Here is a 17,285-nt window from a genome sequence, read left to right on the forward strand (position 1 = left end):
AATGGAATATGACGATATACATATATAATATAACGATTTGTCAAAGGTAGCAGGGGATAAGCTACGACACAATACCTAATATATACTAACAAACAATACAAAATACATGTCGGTATAGCACATGCTTTGAATGTTGTAAACGGAAGTTTAATAGAACTGATTACAAAGAAAGATACTATTGTATTACATCCTCGTAAAACATTTAAACAGTTCAGTCAGCTTAGAGACTGGACCAAAATTGAGATAGATCGCGGATAAATAGTACAAAAGAATGAATGTGGGAAAGTATAGCCATTTGTTATAATAAATAACAGGAAAATAATTGCTGTAGTGCTATTTAAGGAAGTGGCTGTTGTATAGTTTCAATAATTTTTGGAAGTACAACGTTAAAACATATATCAAAACATGTGGAATTTATAATGGCATCAAATAGTGTATCGTCGTCTCATGAAAGGAGTGATATAAAATGCTCGGCGTGTAAAGAACAAAATAAAAATACATCAGCTGACAAATATTGCGTTGATTGTCAGGACTACTACTGTTCCGAATGTTTGAAACTACACGAAACACTTCCTGCTTTAAAGAGCCACAAACTACTTAATACAGATGAGGACAAAATTGGTCAGCTTAAAATGATACCAACTGAAAAGTGTGAAAGACATCATTTTAAGACTGTTGACATGTTTTGCCAAAATCATGACGAGGTCGGTTGTGCAACTTGCATGGCAACGGATCACAGGTAAACAATTTATCCTATTTATTTCAGAAAAAAAAATCTATGACTTTAAATTTATGCTTCAATTTAGAGTGCAAATGAATAAGAATGTCGTCTTCTTCACACTTCAATACCTAACATCCTAATTATATTAAAATGATAATGACTATCACAAGGCGTTTTTAGACCAAACGTAAACACCATTATGACGGGCATGCACACCCGTCATTATATTAATCCACAATTTTTTTTATCAAAAAAAATAAATGAATAAATAGATTAATAAATATATAAATAATATCAAAAATGGTTTCCTTTTTTTCTCTATATTTTTTCCGGAAAACATCTTTTATCAACATAAACGTGTATTAAACTGTAGATGTGAACATTTAAGTTAAATTGCACATAATTGTATCAACACATCTGCTCAGTTGAATACGTTTTGCTTGGTGGTGGGCAGTCAAGATAGAGACAAAATATTTAGAGTAAAGAATTCATTCCAATATTAATTTAGTTGAATACAAGTACTATAATAGTATTTTACGCATGGTTGATAAAAAAACCTGTTCTACAAAATTTTATTTGCCTAAATGTGTGAAAATGAATAATTATTTATTAGTTCAATGAATCTATTGATTTAGTTTCATAAACATATTTGTAATGTTACGATTTCTGATGAATGTACCATCATATCTTCAGAAACTGCAAAGATGTTTTTTACATTCCTGAAATGATAAAAACATGCGAAGTTAAAGGGTGCGAAGAACGTATTTCTTCTCTAGAGAAGAACTTCAAGGAGCTTCTTGACAGATTTAACAACGAGGATTTTTATCTAAAGACAAACAAACAATCGGAAATCGACAAGATAAATTCATATGCAAAACAAATTGAAGATATCATCAAACAAGCTGCTCAAGACGCTATCGTTCAAGTTGAAAAACAGTATGAAAACCTGTGGTCAGAACTGAAATGGAATTATGTCAAAATCAGAGATCAGTTTGAGAAGTTTTTAGCGGTTAAAGAATGCATTGAAACAACAAAAGAAAACAAATCACAAGCATTTGTGACTTTCAAACTAAACACAGATGAAATTGTTGCCAGTGAACAAGCGTATGAAAAGGCTTCACATATTAAACTTGGACAAAGATTTCGATTTAAAATAGATCCCGAACTTAAAGAAAAACTAATTGAGAACAGAATCATTTTAGGAAATGTTAAGATACAGACATATAGTTTTGTACATAAAGGTAGTTATAACATACGCTTGACATCAGACAAAAACGATACCCATGTAGATGGATCTTGTGTTCTATCAGACGGTTCAATCGTTTTAGCAGACTATAACAATAAAAACATTAAACTGGTTGATGTGAGAAAGCAACTGGTTGTAGATGAGTTTATATTTCAGACCGTACCAACTGATGTCTGTTCTATAGAAAGAAGTTGCAAAAACGAGATTGCAGTTTGTCTACCACAGGAACACAAAGTCTCAGTGATCTATATATTAAATAATAAATTTTGCTCTGATTTTGACATCAAGTTAGATTTTTACTGCTTTGGGATATTCTGCTTAGATAATATTTTGTATATTTCTGACCCAGAGAATATACATCTAGTTGATTTTAACGGTAAAGTGTTAAGAACTGTCTCCGTAAACGTAAAGAGGCATTTAAGCAGTCATAGTCAACTTCATAATATATACGTTTGTAGTAAAAACAAAAACATATTTGCTTCTTGCCGTTTATTGGAAGGAAGAAAACTTTTCTGTATTAATGATAATGGGGAGATTATAAATATAATTTCAAAGGAGAAAGCATGGTGTAGTGGCCTAGCAGATGCTGGAAATGGGAAAGTGTTTGCTTGCGGAAATGATTCGAAAAACGTTACACTTTTGAATGATAGGTATGAAATTGAAAAGGTCGTTATCAAGGATGGACTTAAAAAACCTAATTCCATGTGTTTTGATTTCAAATCAGGACGTTTGTATGTTTCGCACGTTCGTGAAGATATTGTTGATATATTTGAAGCTGACTAGATATTGTTCCACTGTTTAAAATTGATGTGACAGTGTACATTTCAATCTTCATCTTAGTCTAACACTCCAATTGTTAATATTTGTGTTCTACAAATTTTATTTGATCAGTTTCAGAACAAACCATATCATGACTTTAAATCTTGAAAGACAATCAGTTTAAGACCATATTGTATACACATACCAGATGGTTTAGATATACGACTTCTTTTGAAAGTAAAGCTGTTTAAATTGTTGTTACACAAAACTGATAATCACGGCAAGGATATGGCGTTATTTCCCTTTTTCAATCCAATTGATTTATTCCTTAACTAGTGTAATGTACGTCTTTTAATATATATTAATTTAAAGTAATTAATAAAACAGCACGTGTCGTGTCTGGTGCATAACTTTCTTATCCATGATGGGATTCTTAAAATAATATATACTGTCATGCGCAACAACTACTCGCCTTTCTTCAAAATCAAGGTCGCAGTTGAAGGTCAAATATTAACATAGTCTGTTACAGGGATATTTTGTGTCTGGTTCATAACTTCATTATTGATTAAGGGATATTAAAATTACTTGGCACAAATGAAACAATAACGAGAAGATTTTTCTTGAGCAACAACCAGTCGCCTAGCTTTAAAGAAAAGGTATTTGATGGTGAACACCCATAACTTTTGTAGGATTTTAAAATAACTTGGAACAAATGTTTATAATTATAGTCAGACAATGTTTAATGCAAAACACCCGTACCCTTATCTCCATAGTCAATACCACACTTAGTGGTCAAAGTTTATTTAACATGGTCTTTTACAGGATACATTTTATGCCAATTCCATATTTTTTATTGTTCAAGGGATTTCGAAATTACTTGGAACTAATGTTTACAACAATAGGACCAATTGTCATACGCAACAGCCAGACTCCTACCTTCAATGTATAGGTCACACTTAGATGTCAAAGCTTAAGATGGTCTTTCTAGGTTATATGTTTTGTGTGGTATATGACTTTTGCATCAATCAATGTATTTTGATATAACTTGTTAAAAATGTTTATAATGAAAATACGACATGTGGTGTGCAACATCAAGACCCTATCTCAAAAGTCATTGTCACACTTGGAGGTCAAAGCCCAAAATAATGATGCCAAGTCAGACCCATGCATATAAACTGTCATTGGTGAACTCCCCGAAGAAAATAAAAAGGAAATTAGCCTTTAAAATATTTGTCACATTTTGTGGGATTAAAATAGTGATTGTATTTCTGTTGACACATACTCAGGATATATTTCTTTAATGAATTTATTGTATCTTGCAAGTGCAGATCTAGCTTTAATCAAAATTGTGCAATGAAAGTCCAGATCAATCTTTTGAAACAAGCTTAATTTAGTTATTCATGTAAAACTTCCCTTCAATTCTTGTTTCAAATTGGGTTCTTGGACATATACTTACTAGAATATACAATACAAATATAAATACATAAATATAATTAAAGTAATAAAATCAAATGACGATTTTGGAAATTGGAAGTTCTCATAAAGTTTAACAAAATATATAAAACATGCATAAATGTTCTATTATTAGCAAAGGGAACAATAAAAACAAGTTTTTAAACTAAAATTTTATGATGGAAATTAACTCAAAACAAGACGCCTTGCTGGTAAAGGGAGATAACTAATATAAATATCTACATAATGACATGTCAGGATTGTCTCCCTTCTAATAATTTTCATTTATGAAATACAAGATTTCGTATAATGATTATAGTATTTTCATGAGTATAAGAAAAGACACGAAGACTGACATCTAGTTAAACTAGTGCAAATAATTACGAGTTCCTAAAAATTTCTGGTAAGCAAGTTTTTTACAGAGCCTTAGGTCAATGTCAACTCATTGGCGTTTTTTTTAAATTATCTATAGGCAAATACGTCCGGTCCCTAACTTTTAGAGAATATTATACTATCTGATTCTTAGCATTATGGAACTTTGAAATTAAACTCATTCGCCAAAGTTGAATAAGTATGTTTTGCATTTATAAGCGTATTAACAGCTTAAAATGCATAGTTAAGACATTGCTGTTTTTTCTGTTTTCCTACATTTCACACGTTATTGACACCCATGCAATGTATAAATCTTACGATTTTATTTTGACAAGTTGAAGCATGTTTATAATTATATTGTTGTTGTTTTTTTTTTTTTTTTTTTTTTTTTTTTTTTTTGGGGGGGGGGTTAGACTTGGGAAACAGGAAGAACATGAATAATCTAGGTTGCATCGTATAAGTGCTGAACATGATTGTAATGTAAAAATCTTGCTTGTCTATATATAAAAAAGAATAATCAGTATTTCGACAAATATATTTACCAGATTGTGTTGACTCAATAACACGCGAGTTGTCGCAATATTCCTTAACAAGATTGTTTAAAAGCTAAAGAACTTTTTACGAATTTATTTTTATTTGTTATAAACCCATAATTGAAATATTTCACAAATTTATATAAAAAAATCATCAAACAACAAAAATATGCCATCATTACAATGGCATCTGTATGAAGCGCGGCGCACGTCAAACGTCAAAGATGGCGTAAAGTTATATCAAGTGCCTTTTTTTTTCAAATACTCACAAATACTCTTCATTGCTTTCATGTTGTACACCTTGTATGACCTTCGGTCGTTTTAATTTTTTTCCTGCATAAAGTATTCATGACAAGGGGCACAACTCTTAATGGAATTTCAATATTAGAATAGTGGGAGTTGTTTCCCTTGAGTTGATTACAATTTTGTCAATATAAGTATCATTTATTATCCATTATACAAAAATTACATCCCCTGTCTATCTTTAGCGAACAGTATTCATTCCGTATTATTTCTAAGATGACTACGCATAATGGGTAAGATACGGAGAAAACACACAGACGCGTCAAATTAAATAATATATATTTAAACCAGATACTGATAATTATATCATCAAAAAGTATGTTTCTTGATTCGCAAAAATCCAAAGAATTTGATAGTGACTCAGTCAAACAATAAAAGCGCATAATAATGTAGGCTAATATTACCGAGGCATTGGTTGTAGGATACAAATTTATATTCCGCACACAAAATCTTCTATCGCGTGTTAAATTTAATTACATTTTTCTTTGTCTGTGATCAAAGGAAATAGACGCAAGCGAACAATACGGTAATTTCTGACACGTCCTGCTCAAAAGATTCGTGCAATGTGCCACAAAGGATAAAAAAAGAATAAATGACATAAACTCATGAATAAAAATAAGTTATATAAAACTATAGCAATACATAATGAAATCTGCATTTTTGAACATTCTTTTATTTATCTGTTGGCTGAAATGTAACTGTGAACCCTTGACATTAAAATATGATCATAGCTATTGTGCTAAATTTAGTTTATTTGTCTGTTTACTGCTCTCATGCTGCTGTTAATGATATAATAATTCTGTATTAGCTTAAAATATGCTTGTTTTTTTAGATTAATACGATTGTAACAATCGCCAAAAAAAAAAAAAAAAATGAAAGGATATATATTGCGACTTCAAAGGTGCAAAGCGCCTGTCTTACGTTCTTATCATTTTTAATGACAATGAACACTAAATAAATGCTAATAGTATTGGTATATAACGTTTCTGGAAATAAATATGTATAAACAAATAATGGCTTTCATGTTGTTGCTTTTGTTTCTTATTCGTTGTTTTTGAAATCTCACATTCAGCAGCTTCATTATTTGGGCTATATTGACATTTTATTTCTTTTTTCTACTTTTTTTTCATTCTTTTAAATATATTCTCTTGCTAGTTTTTTCATAGCTATATCAGAATTCATGTGCAATTTAAGTTTGGTTACTAATTTATACATGAAAGCAAATTTGGTGGATCGACTAAAGAGATATGACAAAAAACCTTGTGCTAAAATCGGCGTAAAACCAGGAATCAAACCAAAAACCTTCACCCATCCCGTCTGTTTTTACTGAGTATTTTATTGCATAGATTTGAGAACATGTCTTCTGCTTGCCACCATACCTATCACCTGCCTATTAGCCACTTGCTTACCTACCTATTAAAGGGATACTCAGGCAAATATATGACAAAATATTAAATTTACCATATTTACTTATTAACGCTACAATGAAGTTTTTAAAAGTGATTAAAAGTCCCAGCATGTTTTTTTTCTGTATAGATACTTTATAATGTGAGTTTAAAACGTAAATAAGTCTACATATGTTGAACGAAATGATGACGCAGTTTCATACTCATAATCTATACTCAAATCTCTAGGATTATTAGATTACTAGTTTAAAAAATAAATCTCAAGAAAAACGTTATTGTTTAAAATTATATCTTATTGGTTAAAATTAGCTCTATATAATTAAACTCCAGATGTCTATAGATATTTTGTCTCGGATTATGATAATGATATCAATATAGCTTATGCCGTACATATGTGTACGCAACAATTATGTGGTACAAAAACAAGCTATAAAGACTACTCATGAATAATGGCACTGTTATGGCTTATACGATTAATGTGATACAAAAGTAAAATGTTCTTGTCTTGTTATGATTTTAGATTAATTTAATTATTGAATAAATTGATAAAAAACTCTACAAAGCCTAGTATTATATAACTTTCATTCTTCTCTTTTGATCGATCTAATAGTATACCTAAATAAATCACTCACGGAATATTCTATTATCTATTGATACAAAATTAATTTTTATATAAAAAAAAGCTTGAGGCAGGCTGCTTTAATGTCTTACGTACATGTTACACTTATCTCTTTTTCAATGTCCCGGTAAAACAATTAAATGATAAAGTATAACATATAATTATGCATATTTTACAATTTAACTTATTTATAAAAAAACGACAAAAAAGACATTGATATAAAAAAAAAGATATTGATTTAGACTTGTCAAGGCTATTATGTTTTAAGGACCTAGCCTATTATTGACGACCTGATTTTTATTTCAAATATCTCCATCGATACAACACTCAAGTAACGTATAATAGAGTCAATGACAAATACCGGAAAGGTATAACGACATTGACAAGTCTTGCCATTAGTTTGTAGGCGATGATTGTATAAACTCGATATTATTAACATTCAAAAGTGCTTTATCTTTTCTTTCATACCGCTACTGGATAAAAATGAATGAAGTTTACAATAAATATGATTTAAGTGCTTAAAATGGCATCAAACAGTGCACCAGAGCTAGCATATGATGAGGGAAATTATATAACATGCTCGGCGTGTAAAGAACAAGATAAAAATACAGCAGCTGACAACTATTGCGTTGATTGTCAGGACTGCTACTGTTCCGAATGTTTGAAACTGCACGAAACACTTCCTGCTTTGAAGAGCCACAAACTCCTTGATACAGATGATGACAAAATATGTCAGCTTAAAATGATACCAACTAAAAAGTGTGAAAAACATAATTACAAAGCCGTTGACATGTTTTGCAAGAATCATGATGAGGTCGGGTGTGCAACTTGTATGGCCACGGATCACAGGTAATTGAAGTAAATAGTTAAAAAGGAAAGAACATAACTTAAAGTGCTTATTAATAAACGCTACTTCATTCTGCTTTCTCAATAACATACAAAAAATTATATTATCTAAAAATACTTCCTCCTTCATAAGGAGTTTAGACCAAACGTATACATTGCCATAGTAAACATGCAAAAAATTCAAACCATTTTACTGGCTATTATTAATCAAAGCACTTAAACATAAAATAAGAACGCTGAGGTATAATCAATATTTGTTATAACACATTTTATAGACGTTTTCTATTTAAGTTTTAATTAAGAAACTGATCGCATTCGATGTGAAAAAGAGATAATGTATGAAATAAAAAAATGGTCGATATGCTTGTTAACCTATAGCAATTTGTTTAAACTCCGTTAGTTCTGGCTTCCATAACTTTATTTGTGGCTTTTATTTTGACGTTGCGACAGTAAAGTTATGAGTCAACCCTATTTGCTGAATTGTTGTGCCCTACATAAATCCTATTAAAATTAAACTTATTAATCATATTGGGTTAATTAAAAATACCATTTAATAAACAAATTACATTTGAATCAATTCATGTTCTGTTTTTAAATGAAACTTCAATGACACTTTGTACCCAACTATACATTTGTTAGGGAAATATGTAGAGAATGTTTATCAATATGGAATAGATAAATACAGAATCCCTAAAGAAAGCCCAACACGGCAATATCGAAAATGTTGCAGGCTCGGTTTGATTGAGCCTGTTCATGGACGGTACTGGAAAGTGCAAGTTACCGTCCACGCTTTCATATAAAATCTCGCGGGACTTCAAGTTTTGGGAATTCTAGCATCCATTTTAGTGACGGACCATACACTATTTTTAGTAAGTGTACGATTCAAATAAAAACAAACAAATAATTCATGAATCACCACTCAAAACAATATAAATCCAACATGTTTTTGGTACAATGTCTGTTATTGAATAAATACATTTTTATTCATAATTGCAAATTAAAAAGAGCATTTTTGTCACGTGTCACCAAATGCCATGCAAAGGTATCCGAACCTAAATTCTCGCTAGTCACGTGATATTAAGGGCAGCAATGGTGGCGAATTTTATGAAATGTGAACCCACTGATAAACTTTGAGGCATTATTTAATCAATCTAACGTTCTGTGTTCAAAAATATAGACTGAAGTGCTCCAAATATATCCAACTACCTGTGTTAAAATAGCTTTTGTCCAGATCACACAAATTTATTGAATTATAGCCTGACATAAATATGTCACGGTTCTGGTTGACTTTCGATACGGGATTGGCTTCAGCGAACAGGTCTAGCAGTACTATAAAACCTGTTCGCTGAAGTCTCTTTAGCTAAAACTCCGTCTGCTCTCCGCAAACGTTTGTGTTAATGACTCGTATATTCCTTATGTTTCTTTGATATTCTGGAAATTACAATTTATTCCAAAATTCATTCGGGATCTATTTTTATTTCCATTTAATATGTGTTCAGCGCAAAAAAAAAACATATTAAAAATGAAAACAGCTTTGGAATCTACTTGTAGCTTTAAGCTTGATGATTGAATGTGTATATTGAAACAAAACATGTATACACGTTTATTAAAAGAGTAACTCTGAAACTCATCATGTCTTGGTTTTGTATGACAAACGCAAACGTTTACAGTTACAAGTTCATGATGATAGACGTATAACTGAAAAATATATAAAGCAAATAAGAAGAACATGTTGATCATTTTATTATAAACGATATTGTACCGTGAAGCGTTATGATATTATTGCAATAAAATGAAACGAGTTGTGACAAGTGTAATGATATCCTTTCAGGACCTGCAAAGATGTGCTCTACATTCCAGAAATGATTAGGACGAGTCCAGATAAAGAATGTCAGGAAAGTATTGCTGCTTTAGAAAAGCAATTTTACGAGCTCCTCGACAGATTCAAGAAAGAAGATTCAGATCTAGAGACAAATAAACAAACGGAAATAGACAAGATTAATTCATATGCAAAAGAGATTGAAAATAAAATCAAACAAGCTGCTGAAGACGCTAGCTCTCAAGTTGAAAAACGGTATCAGAAACTCAAATCATCGGTGAAAGAGAATACTGTGGCAATTAAGGAAAAGTTTGACGATTTCGAAGTTATTAAAGAATGCATTGGAGCAACAACGCAAAACAAGTCACAAGCATTTGTGTCTTTTAAACTAAACAAAGGTAAAATTGCTGCAAGCAAACAGGCGTGTGAAGAATTTTCACATATTGAACTAGGCCAAAGAGTTCAATTCACACTAGATCCCAATTACAAAATACTAATTGGGAACCTGATTATATTAGGAAATGTTCGAATACAGCCATATAGCTTTGTGCACAAAGGTAGCTTTGACATACGCTTGCCATCAGACAAATTTAGCATTGATATACACGGATCTTGCATTCTATCAAACGGTTCAATCATTTTGGCAGATAATAAAAACAATAACATTAAAATGGTTGACGATAAGAGTCGCTAAAAGTTGTTGATCAACATATATTTCAGTCTACATCCACCGACGTTTGCTCCATAGATAGAAAAGAGATCGCAGTATGTTTACCACATGAGAACAAAGTTTCAGTTTTTATTGTGAATGATAAATTTTCTCCAAAATTTGATATTGGAGTGAATTTTATTTGCACAGGAATATTCTATCAAGATAACCTTTTGTATATTTCTGGCGGAACATGTGTACGCTTAGTCGATTTTACTGGCAAACTGTTAAACTCAATTGCAGAACAGTGTACAAAGGATATAAAAATTTCAAGGCTTCACGATATAATCGTAAGTGATAAAAGCAAAAATATACTTGCTTGTGATAACACCAGCAACAGTAAAGGTGTCATCTGTTTTGATAAAGATGGGGAGATTCTAAATAGAGTTACAGAAGAGATAGTTTGGCCACATGGCTTAGCAGATGCTGGACACGGCAAACTGTTTGCATGCGGATATTCGTCTAAAAATGTTATACTTTTGAATGATAGAGGTGAATTTGAAAAGGTTGTTATTACCAATTTGTCAGGTCCCCAAGCTTTGTGTTTTGATATCAAAATAGGACGTTTGTATGTTCCGAACAATGGAAAAGATAAAGTAGAGATATATGAAACTGAATGAATATTCAAAATGTGAAGGGGATATCAAACAAATGAAATGAAATAATCTAGAAACAACTGAATTTCAAATGTGCAGACCATAAACTGTTCTTAAAAAACTAAATACCTTTGCCCCATCCTGCAACATATATACAGTGCGGAATCCATAATAACATGACGTTTTGACACTTGCTATCAATTGATAATAATAAAAGTATCGCTTAAAACATTTAAACAATTATGTATAGACAGTGTGAATATCGACAACATATTCAAAACACGTAAAGTAATATATTCCATCTGAAATGAAAATTTAAAGGGAGTATTCGCGTGTGTCACTGTCGTAAATTTTCCAATAACAACATTTTTAATATTTCAAATTAAATTTTTTTAAAAATATTGTTGCTATAAATATCTATGTACATATACAAGTTACTACCAATATACCATTCTGTATCTTTGAAAACTAATTTTGGTTCAAAATGTTTTTATAAGACAGTGAAATATTAACTGTTATTAATTTTTGGAAGATCATTGTGTTATGGAGACTTTTGACATGTTCCAGTGATGCAAGAATGTGTAAATAACTATAACACACGAATCGTGAAAAAGTAACGCATACTTTTTCCGAAACTTTGTCCGAAACGGTAATGAACGGACTTAATTATTTTGTAGAAATTTAAATTAAAAGAAATAAATAAGCTCATACGGCTACTATGACTTTATACTTATTCGCGTTGACTCGTATTTTTTTCAGTCTCATTTTATCTGATAAATTATATGTTAGATGACATGAGTAGTTTACCGAATGTTTTATACGGAATTATACCAAATATAAAAAAAACAAGTACAAATGTTGCCTCAATGCAGCAATTGAGAAGCTCCGCGTAAAATAATGCGCACATTACAGATACCTTACCAAATCATTCCTGCGCACACGGCATTTTATTTTTAGATTAAGTACTAGTGTACATTATCAAAGGGCATCCAAGCAAGAAATGCATAAAGTGACGATGACCTAGTAAGCATCTGATGACAATATATTCTTATAAACTTTTTAATGGTTAATTGGATTTTACCAGAATTGTACATGTATATCATAGCTGAATGGGCAGACGAAAGACATTGTTCAACATGAACTTTGGTAGGCTTGCTAGAGATAACAATATTAAATGTATTTTCGTTGGAACATACAAAACAGTCGTCAAAATGAACAAAGTCTGTTTTGTTATTAGTATGATTATAACAAATATACAGAGTATAAAAATAGCAATAAAAGGGACTTATATAGTAATAGTACATGCATTTTTTTCATGTCAAATTAAGTAATATGGTTTCTTTTAATAGAGTTAAGATACAATAGAAATAGTCCAAAAGTCCAAGATAAATACTGGAACAGTACACAGATTGGAATGAAAAAAATTGTGATTAAATTCAAAAAGACCAAATTCAAGATTTTGTTTTGTTATACGCGTTTAGAACATTAAAAAACATGAATGAATTTGCATGGCATGTTGATATTATAATAAGATAAGAGAAAACTACAATTACATCATTTTCATGCAAGTCAAAGATATAAAAACTTTATGAAGAGTTCAATTTATGGTAGAAATATGTTTGCATTTCATTTCCTGCACATTTCTCCAGTTCGTTATTTATTACCATAGCGCGACAAAAATGACCTTACATAGATGTTCGGCCTTTCACAATGTGAAGGTCATATCTATTTATAGCTTTCATGTACAGAAATAGATAAATACATAACACACTGTGTACTAAAAAATATTTAGTAATTTCCTATAGAAGATACAAATGTAAGAAATAAGTACCAAATTTAAAGTTTTTTTTTTTTATTTTGTCTTTTATACTGCTTTTGTATATGAAATTTGTTCCCGTTCTCTTCCATTAGTATATCATACTGCGAATCACCGAATGGGAAACCAATATATGACTTTACATAAATAGAAATCGAAAGGAATTATTGCATCCGAATTTATTTTTAGCTGTTACTCGAAGGGATTAATTGATAAAATTCGGGTCCATGGACAAAAAAATGTCAACACAAATAGCATACCGACGAAACACAAGTCGCCGTCAATACATTGACTACGTCCTTATTCTCATGTATGATCTTAAAAACCAAACACTTTCTTGTAAATGTAAATATCTTGAGGTTTAGAATGATTATAATATTTCAGCAACAGTATGCGTTATTTTGTTGCTTTGATTAACTTCAAAATACATTGGTTTATTTAGTAAAATTCCACAATAATGTGTGTCTATTACATAATACATGCGTTGTTTTCATATTCCTAAGTTACTGGTAATGTGGCCTATTATGGAATTTGTAACGTGGCCTTTGATTTAACAATCGTGACTTTTATATTATCTTATATCCGTGACTGCTGTAAATTTACGAATAAATCGCACTTTCCCCTAAAAAGGAAGTTTGCTGTATTATAATTCTGATATACAAATTCCTGACTAGCCCTATATAAACCAAGCGGATCGGGTTAAATATGCACACAACTGTTTATATATTATGGTGGTTATTTTGGTTATTTTGGTATACTTTTGTGCGTCGCGTTGGCGCTAGCAACAATACGACAAAGCGCCAAACGGCGCGTTGTCGCGCTGTCGTCCTGTTTCAAGCGCGGCACGCCAAACGGCGCGTTGTCGTGCGGCTTGTTGTCGCGATATCACATTGTCGCTCGGTTCAAATAGAAGGTTTGGCTTATTAGCCAAGCGACAGTGTGACATCGCCACAACGCACCGCATTACAACGCGCCATTTGGCGTGCAACGTTAGAGACAGGGCGACAAGACGAAGTCTGACAACACGCTGTTTGGCGCTTTGTCGTGTTGTCGCTAGCGCAAACTAGACACAGAAAAGAGTACCAAATCAGCCACCATAATATATAGCCATATAACTTGTCAAAACATCTTTATAACTGGTATTATAACACGAAGAGCTAGTATCAAGGAATGCACCCCTAGCGCCAATTGAGACTCAAGTTTTGTTATATTTAGTCTGATAACTTTCTTCTACATGCAAAACTAGGCATTTTGCTATCCGACGAGCAATAAATGTAATACATAGTGTGCAAGCATCCATAAAGATCGGTGAACAACCAATCATTCGTAATTTGTCTAAAACTTTATGGGCTATAGTCTTGACAAAACTATTCAAGAAAATTAAATAGCCGTACTTCAAAATATTGAGCAGTTATTTAACTTATAATAAGTTATGCACTGCTTTGTAGTAATATATATCTGTTTTGGAATTTTGAAATTGATATCTCAGATATCATTTCAGTGATGCTGACAAAAATTTCGAAGCAAAAAATAAGAGAAGAAGTGGAGGGTTATCAATTCTATAAACTGTATCTTTGATGTTGATAAATTGTGAAGTGAATATCACATATAGTTCATTAGTTTCATTTTATACAAAGTATTAAGCATGACAATATAAAGTACATTTGCTTCAAAACCTTCAAGTGTAAAGTTAAATTATTGAGTAGTGTTTTCCTCCTCTTAAATAAAGAGACGGGAATATTAGAATATCAGCCATTATCTTTTTTGCGAGAGATGAAGATACTAGCCCGACAGATACAATTAATACGCTGTATGAATTACACGCTCTTTTGGCTACTTATCACTGTAAACACTGAGAAACAATTCGGAGTATTAATTATTACACAACTTGCATAGCTACCATTACACTACAAGCTGGGATAAAATGAGTTTTCTTGGTTGTCTTTACACCAAATAATATTAGTATTATTACACCAAACATATGTGTTAAAAGAAATTTCAAAACGAAAGGTTATTTATATTTTTAGACATAAACCTCAAATTTCTCTTAACTTTTACATTAATTAAGGAAAATATTAAAATTATACTAACCAAAGATACTACTTAAAGCAATTAAGATCTTTATAAATATTACTGAACATTTTTAAGTTTCGATAATTTAAAGAGCATTCATCAAGTACTGTAAAAATAGTAGCATTCTAAGAACGTTAAAAAGCACAAGAGAAGGAAAATGTGAAGAAGTTTCTTTAAACAATAATTACCTGTCTGTACGATTGGCTATAGTAATTACTTGATTGTGCTGCAACTGATATTGCATTTACATAAAGTTGTACTTTCATAAAATATGAAAGAGGAAAATTATATGGACATACCGGATTTATATCTTAAAAGGAGAGAACTCAAGATTTAAATTTGCAATAAAAACATCATCTATCTTAATAGCGATTGTTGTAAAACGTTTATGTATACTAGATTTATTATTGTTATAGTCTACGCTTAACTCATTATAACTTGACTCTTCAAATGTCTTCAAATCTAACAAAATGGAATACCTTTATGATTAATATGTATTTTGTTTTTAACGAATTCTGAACGACGCAATCAGCAGCCACAATTATTTAGACCGAAGTTGATAATAAAACTGTCAATGGGAATAAACACCACCATTTAACCTCCCTCCTATCTCTCTCCGATTCAAAGCCTCGCAAGACTTATATGAGCCGCGTCACGACAAAACCAAAGTAATGCGTTTGCGACCAGCATGGATCCAGACCAGCCTGCGCGTCCGCGCAGTCTGATCAGGATCCATGCTGCTCGCTATCAGTTTTTCTATTTGTAATAGTGTTTGTAAGCGAACAGCATGGATCCTGATCAGACTGCGCGGACGCGCAGGCTGGTCTGGATCCATGCTGGTCACAAATGCATTATGTTGGTTTTGTTATGACATGGCCCATATTTATAGTGCCTTTAGGTTATACCGGCGTATAAAAACATTACATTAATTCTTTGTCAAGTAAACAAAGCAGAAACATTCTAAAAAATTCTTATGATGTGTAAAAGAGTACAGCTGAAATTGATACTAAGTAAACGATGCCTTCATTAACACATCTAGATTATCGGGGCGTATATTAAAATATGAATTTCCAAATAAGCTAACATAAGTAGAAAAATACATGTAAATTACACGCAGGATCAGGTTGTTAAACATTTGTCTGCATCTAATAAATAAATAAATAAACAACTTTTATAAAACCCCTATTCATTCTATATATTGATCAAACTTTAACATTTATACCTTAAATAAGTCATGAATAAGATTATATTCATTGATTTCGACTATCAATTAAGAACTATTAACTATAAAATTGAAACCTCTTATGATTATTTTTTTACACGTTTGGATAATATTGAATGTGCATACACAAGATATCTAATAATGCGCCATAAATAAAATACTAAGAATATGATAAATTTAATGATGATTTATTATTTTATAGAAACAAGTAACAATCATAAAAGAAACATATAGATATAAATAATGAAAAAGTGCTTAATATTTGAATACAAGTTCACTTGAATATGAAAAAAAAAATCATTCTTATGCCACCGGTATGTAAGAAAGTATACAATTTGTTTTTTTGAAAAAGAAAGAAAATGGAAACCTGCATGCTTCGTTCTTTATACTATATTCTTTGAATGAACTTTTCAAATTCCAAACAAGGTAAGTCATTACAGACATTCTGTTGGTTAAGTGTTAATTTTGTTTTGGACAAGATAAGCGGTACGTTTAATTAATATGTATTTTTGGAAGGAAGCAATATTACAAAACTAACGGTATTTTATATAAATTACACACATGTTTTTTTACTTTTTTAAGAGTGAAAGAGTTCCCTATTTTAATTGTTTCAATTGAGGAAACACTGAAGCATTTTATAGCGTCGCAAGTGAGTCTTGCTAGTTTTGTTGAGGGCTCAACATAAATCAGAGGTAAATTGCTTATAGTGTATGAAAAGTTTATGTTATTTATACAATTGTGTAAATTTGTTTTTTTTTCTACGGATAAAGAACTTTTAACGTTAACACAGGAA

The 17,285-nt window shown here is 31.2% G+C and overlaps 2 protein-coding genes across 2 annotated transcripts; both read left to right on the forward strand.

The window, feature by feature from the left end:
* Positions 1–233: 233 nt before the first annotated feature.
* On the forward strand, positions 234–2,750 carry LOC132734050 (uncharacterized). Its single transcript, XM_060720745.1, has 2 exons — positions 234–739; positions 1,415–2,750. The coding sequence occupies exons 1-2, from the start codon at positions 420–422 to the stop codon at positions 2,748–2,750; spliced, it is 1,656 nt and encodes a 551-aa protein (XP_060576728.1). The 5' UTR covers positions 234–419.
* Positions 2,751–7,934: 5,184 nt separating this feature from the next.
* LOC132734044 (E3 ubiquitin-protein ligase TRIM33-like) lies at positions 7,935–11,561 on the forward strand. Its single transcript, XM_060720739.1, has 2 exons — positions 7,935–8,260; positions 10,089–11,561. Exons 1-2 carry the CDS (start codon positions 7,935–7,937, stop codon positions 10,768–10,770), a joined length of 1,008 nt encoding a protein of 335 aa, XP_060576722.1. The 3' UTR covers positions 10,771–11,561.
* Positions 11,562–17,285: the final 5,724 nt, after the last annotated feature.

Source organism: Ruditapes philippinarum, unplaced genomic scaffold (assembly GCF_026571515.1).
Source record: "Ruditapes philippinarum isolate M1 unplaced genomic scaffold, ASM2657151v2 ctg11950_1_1_1_1, whole genome shotgun sequence".
Classification (NCBI taxonomy): domain Eukaryota; kingdom Metazoa; phylum Mollusca; class Bivalvia; order Venerida; family Veneridae; genus Ruditapes; species Ruditapes philippinarum.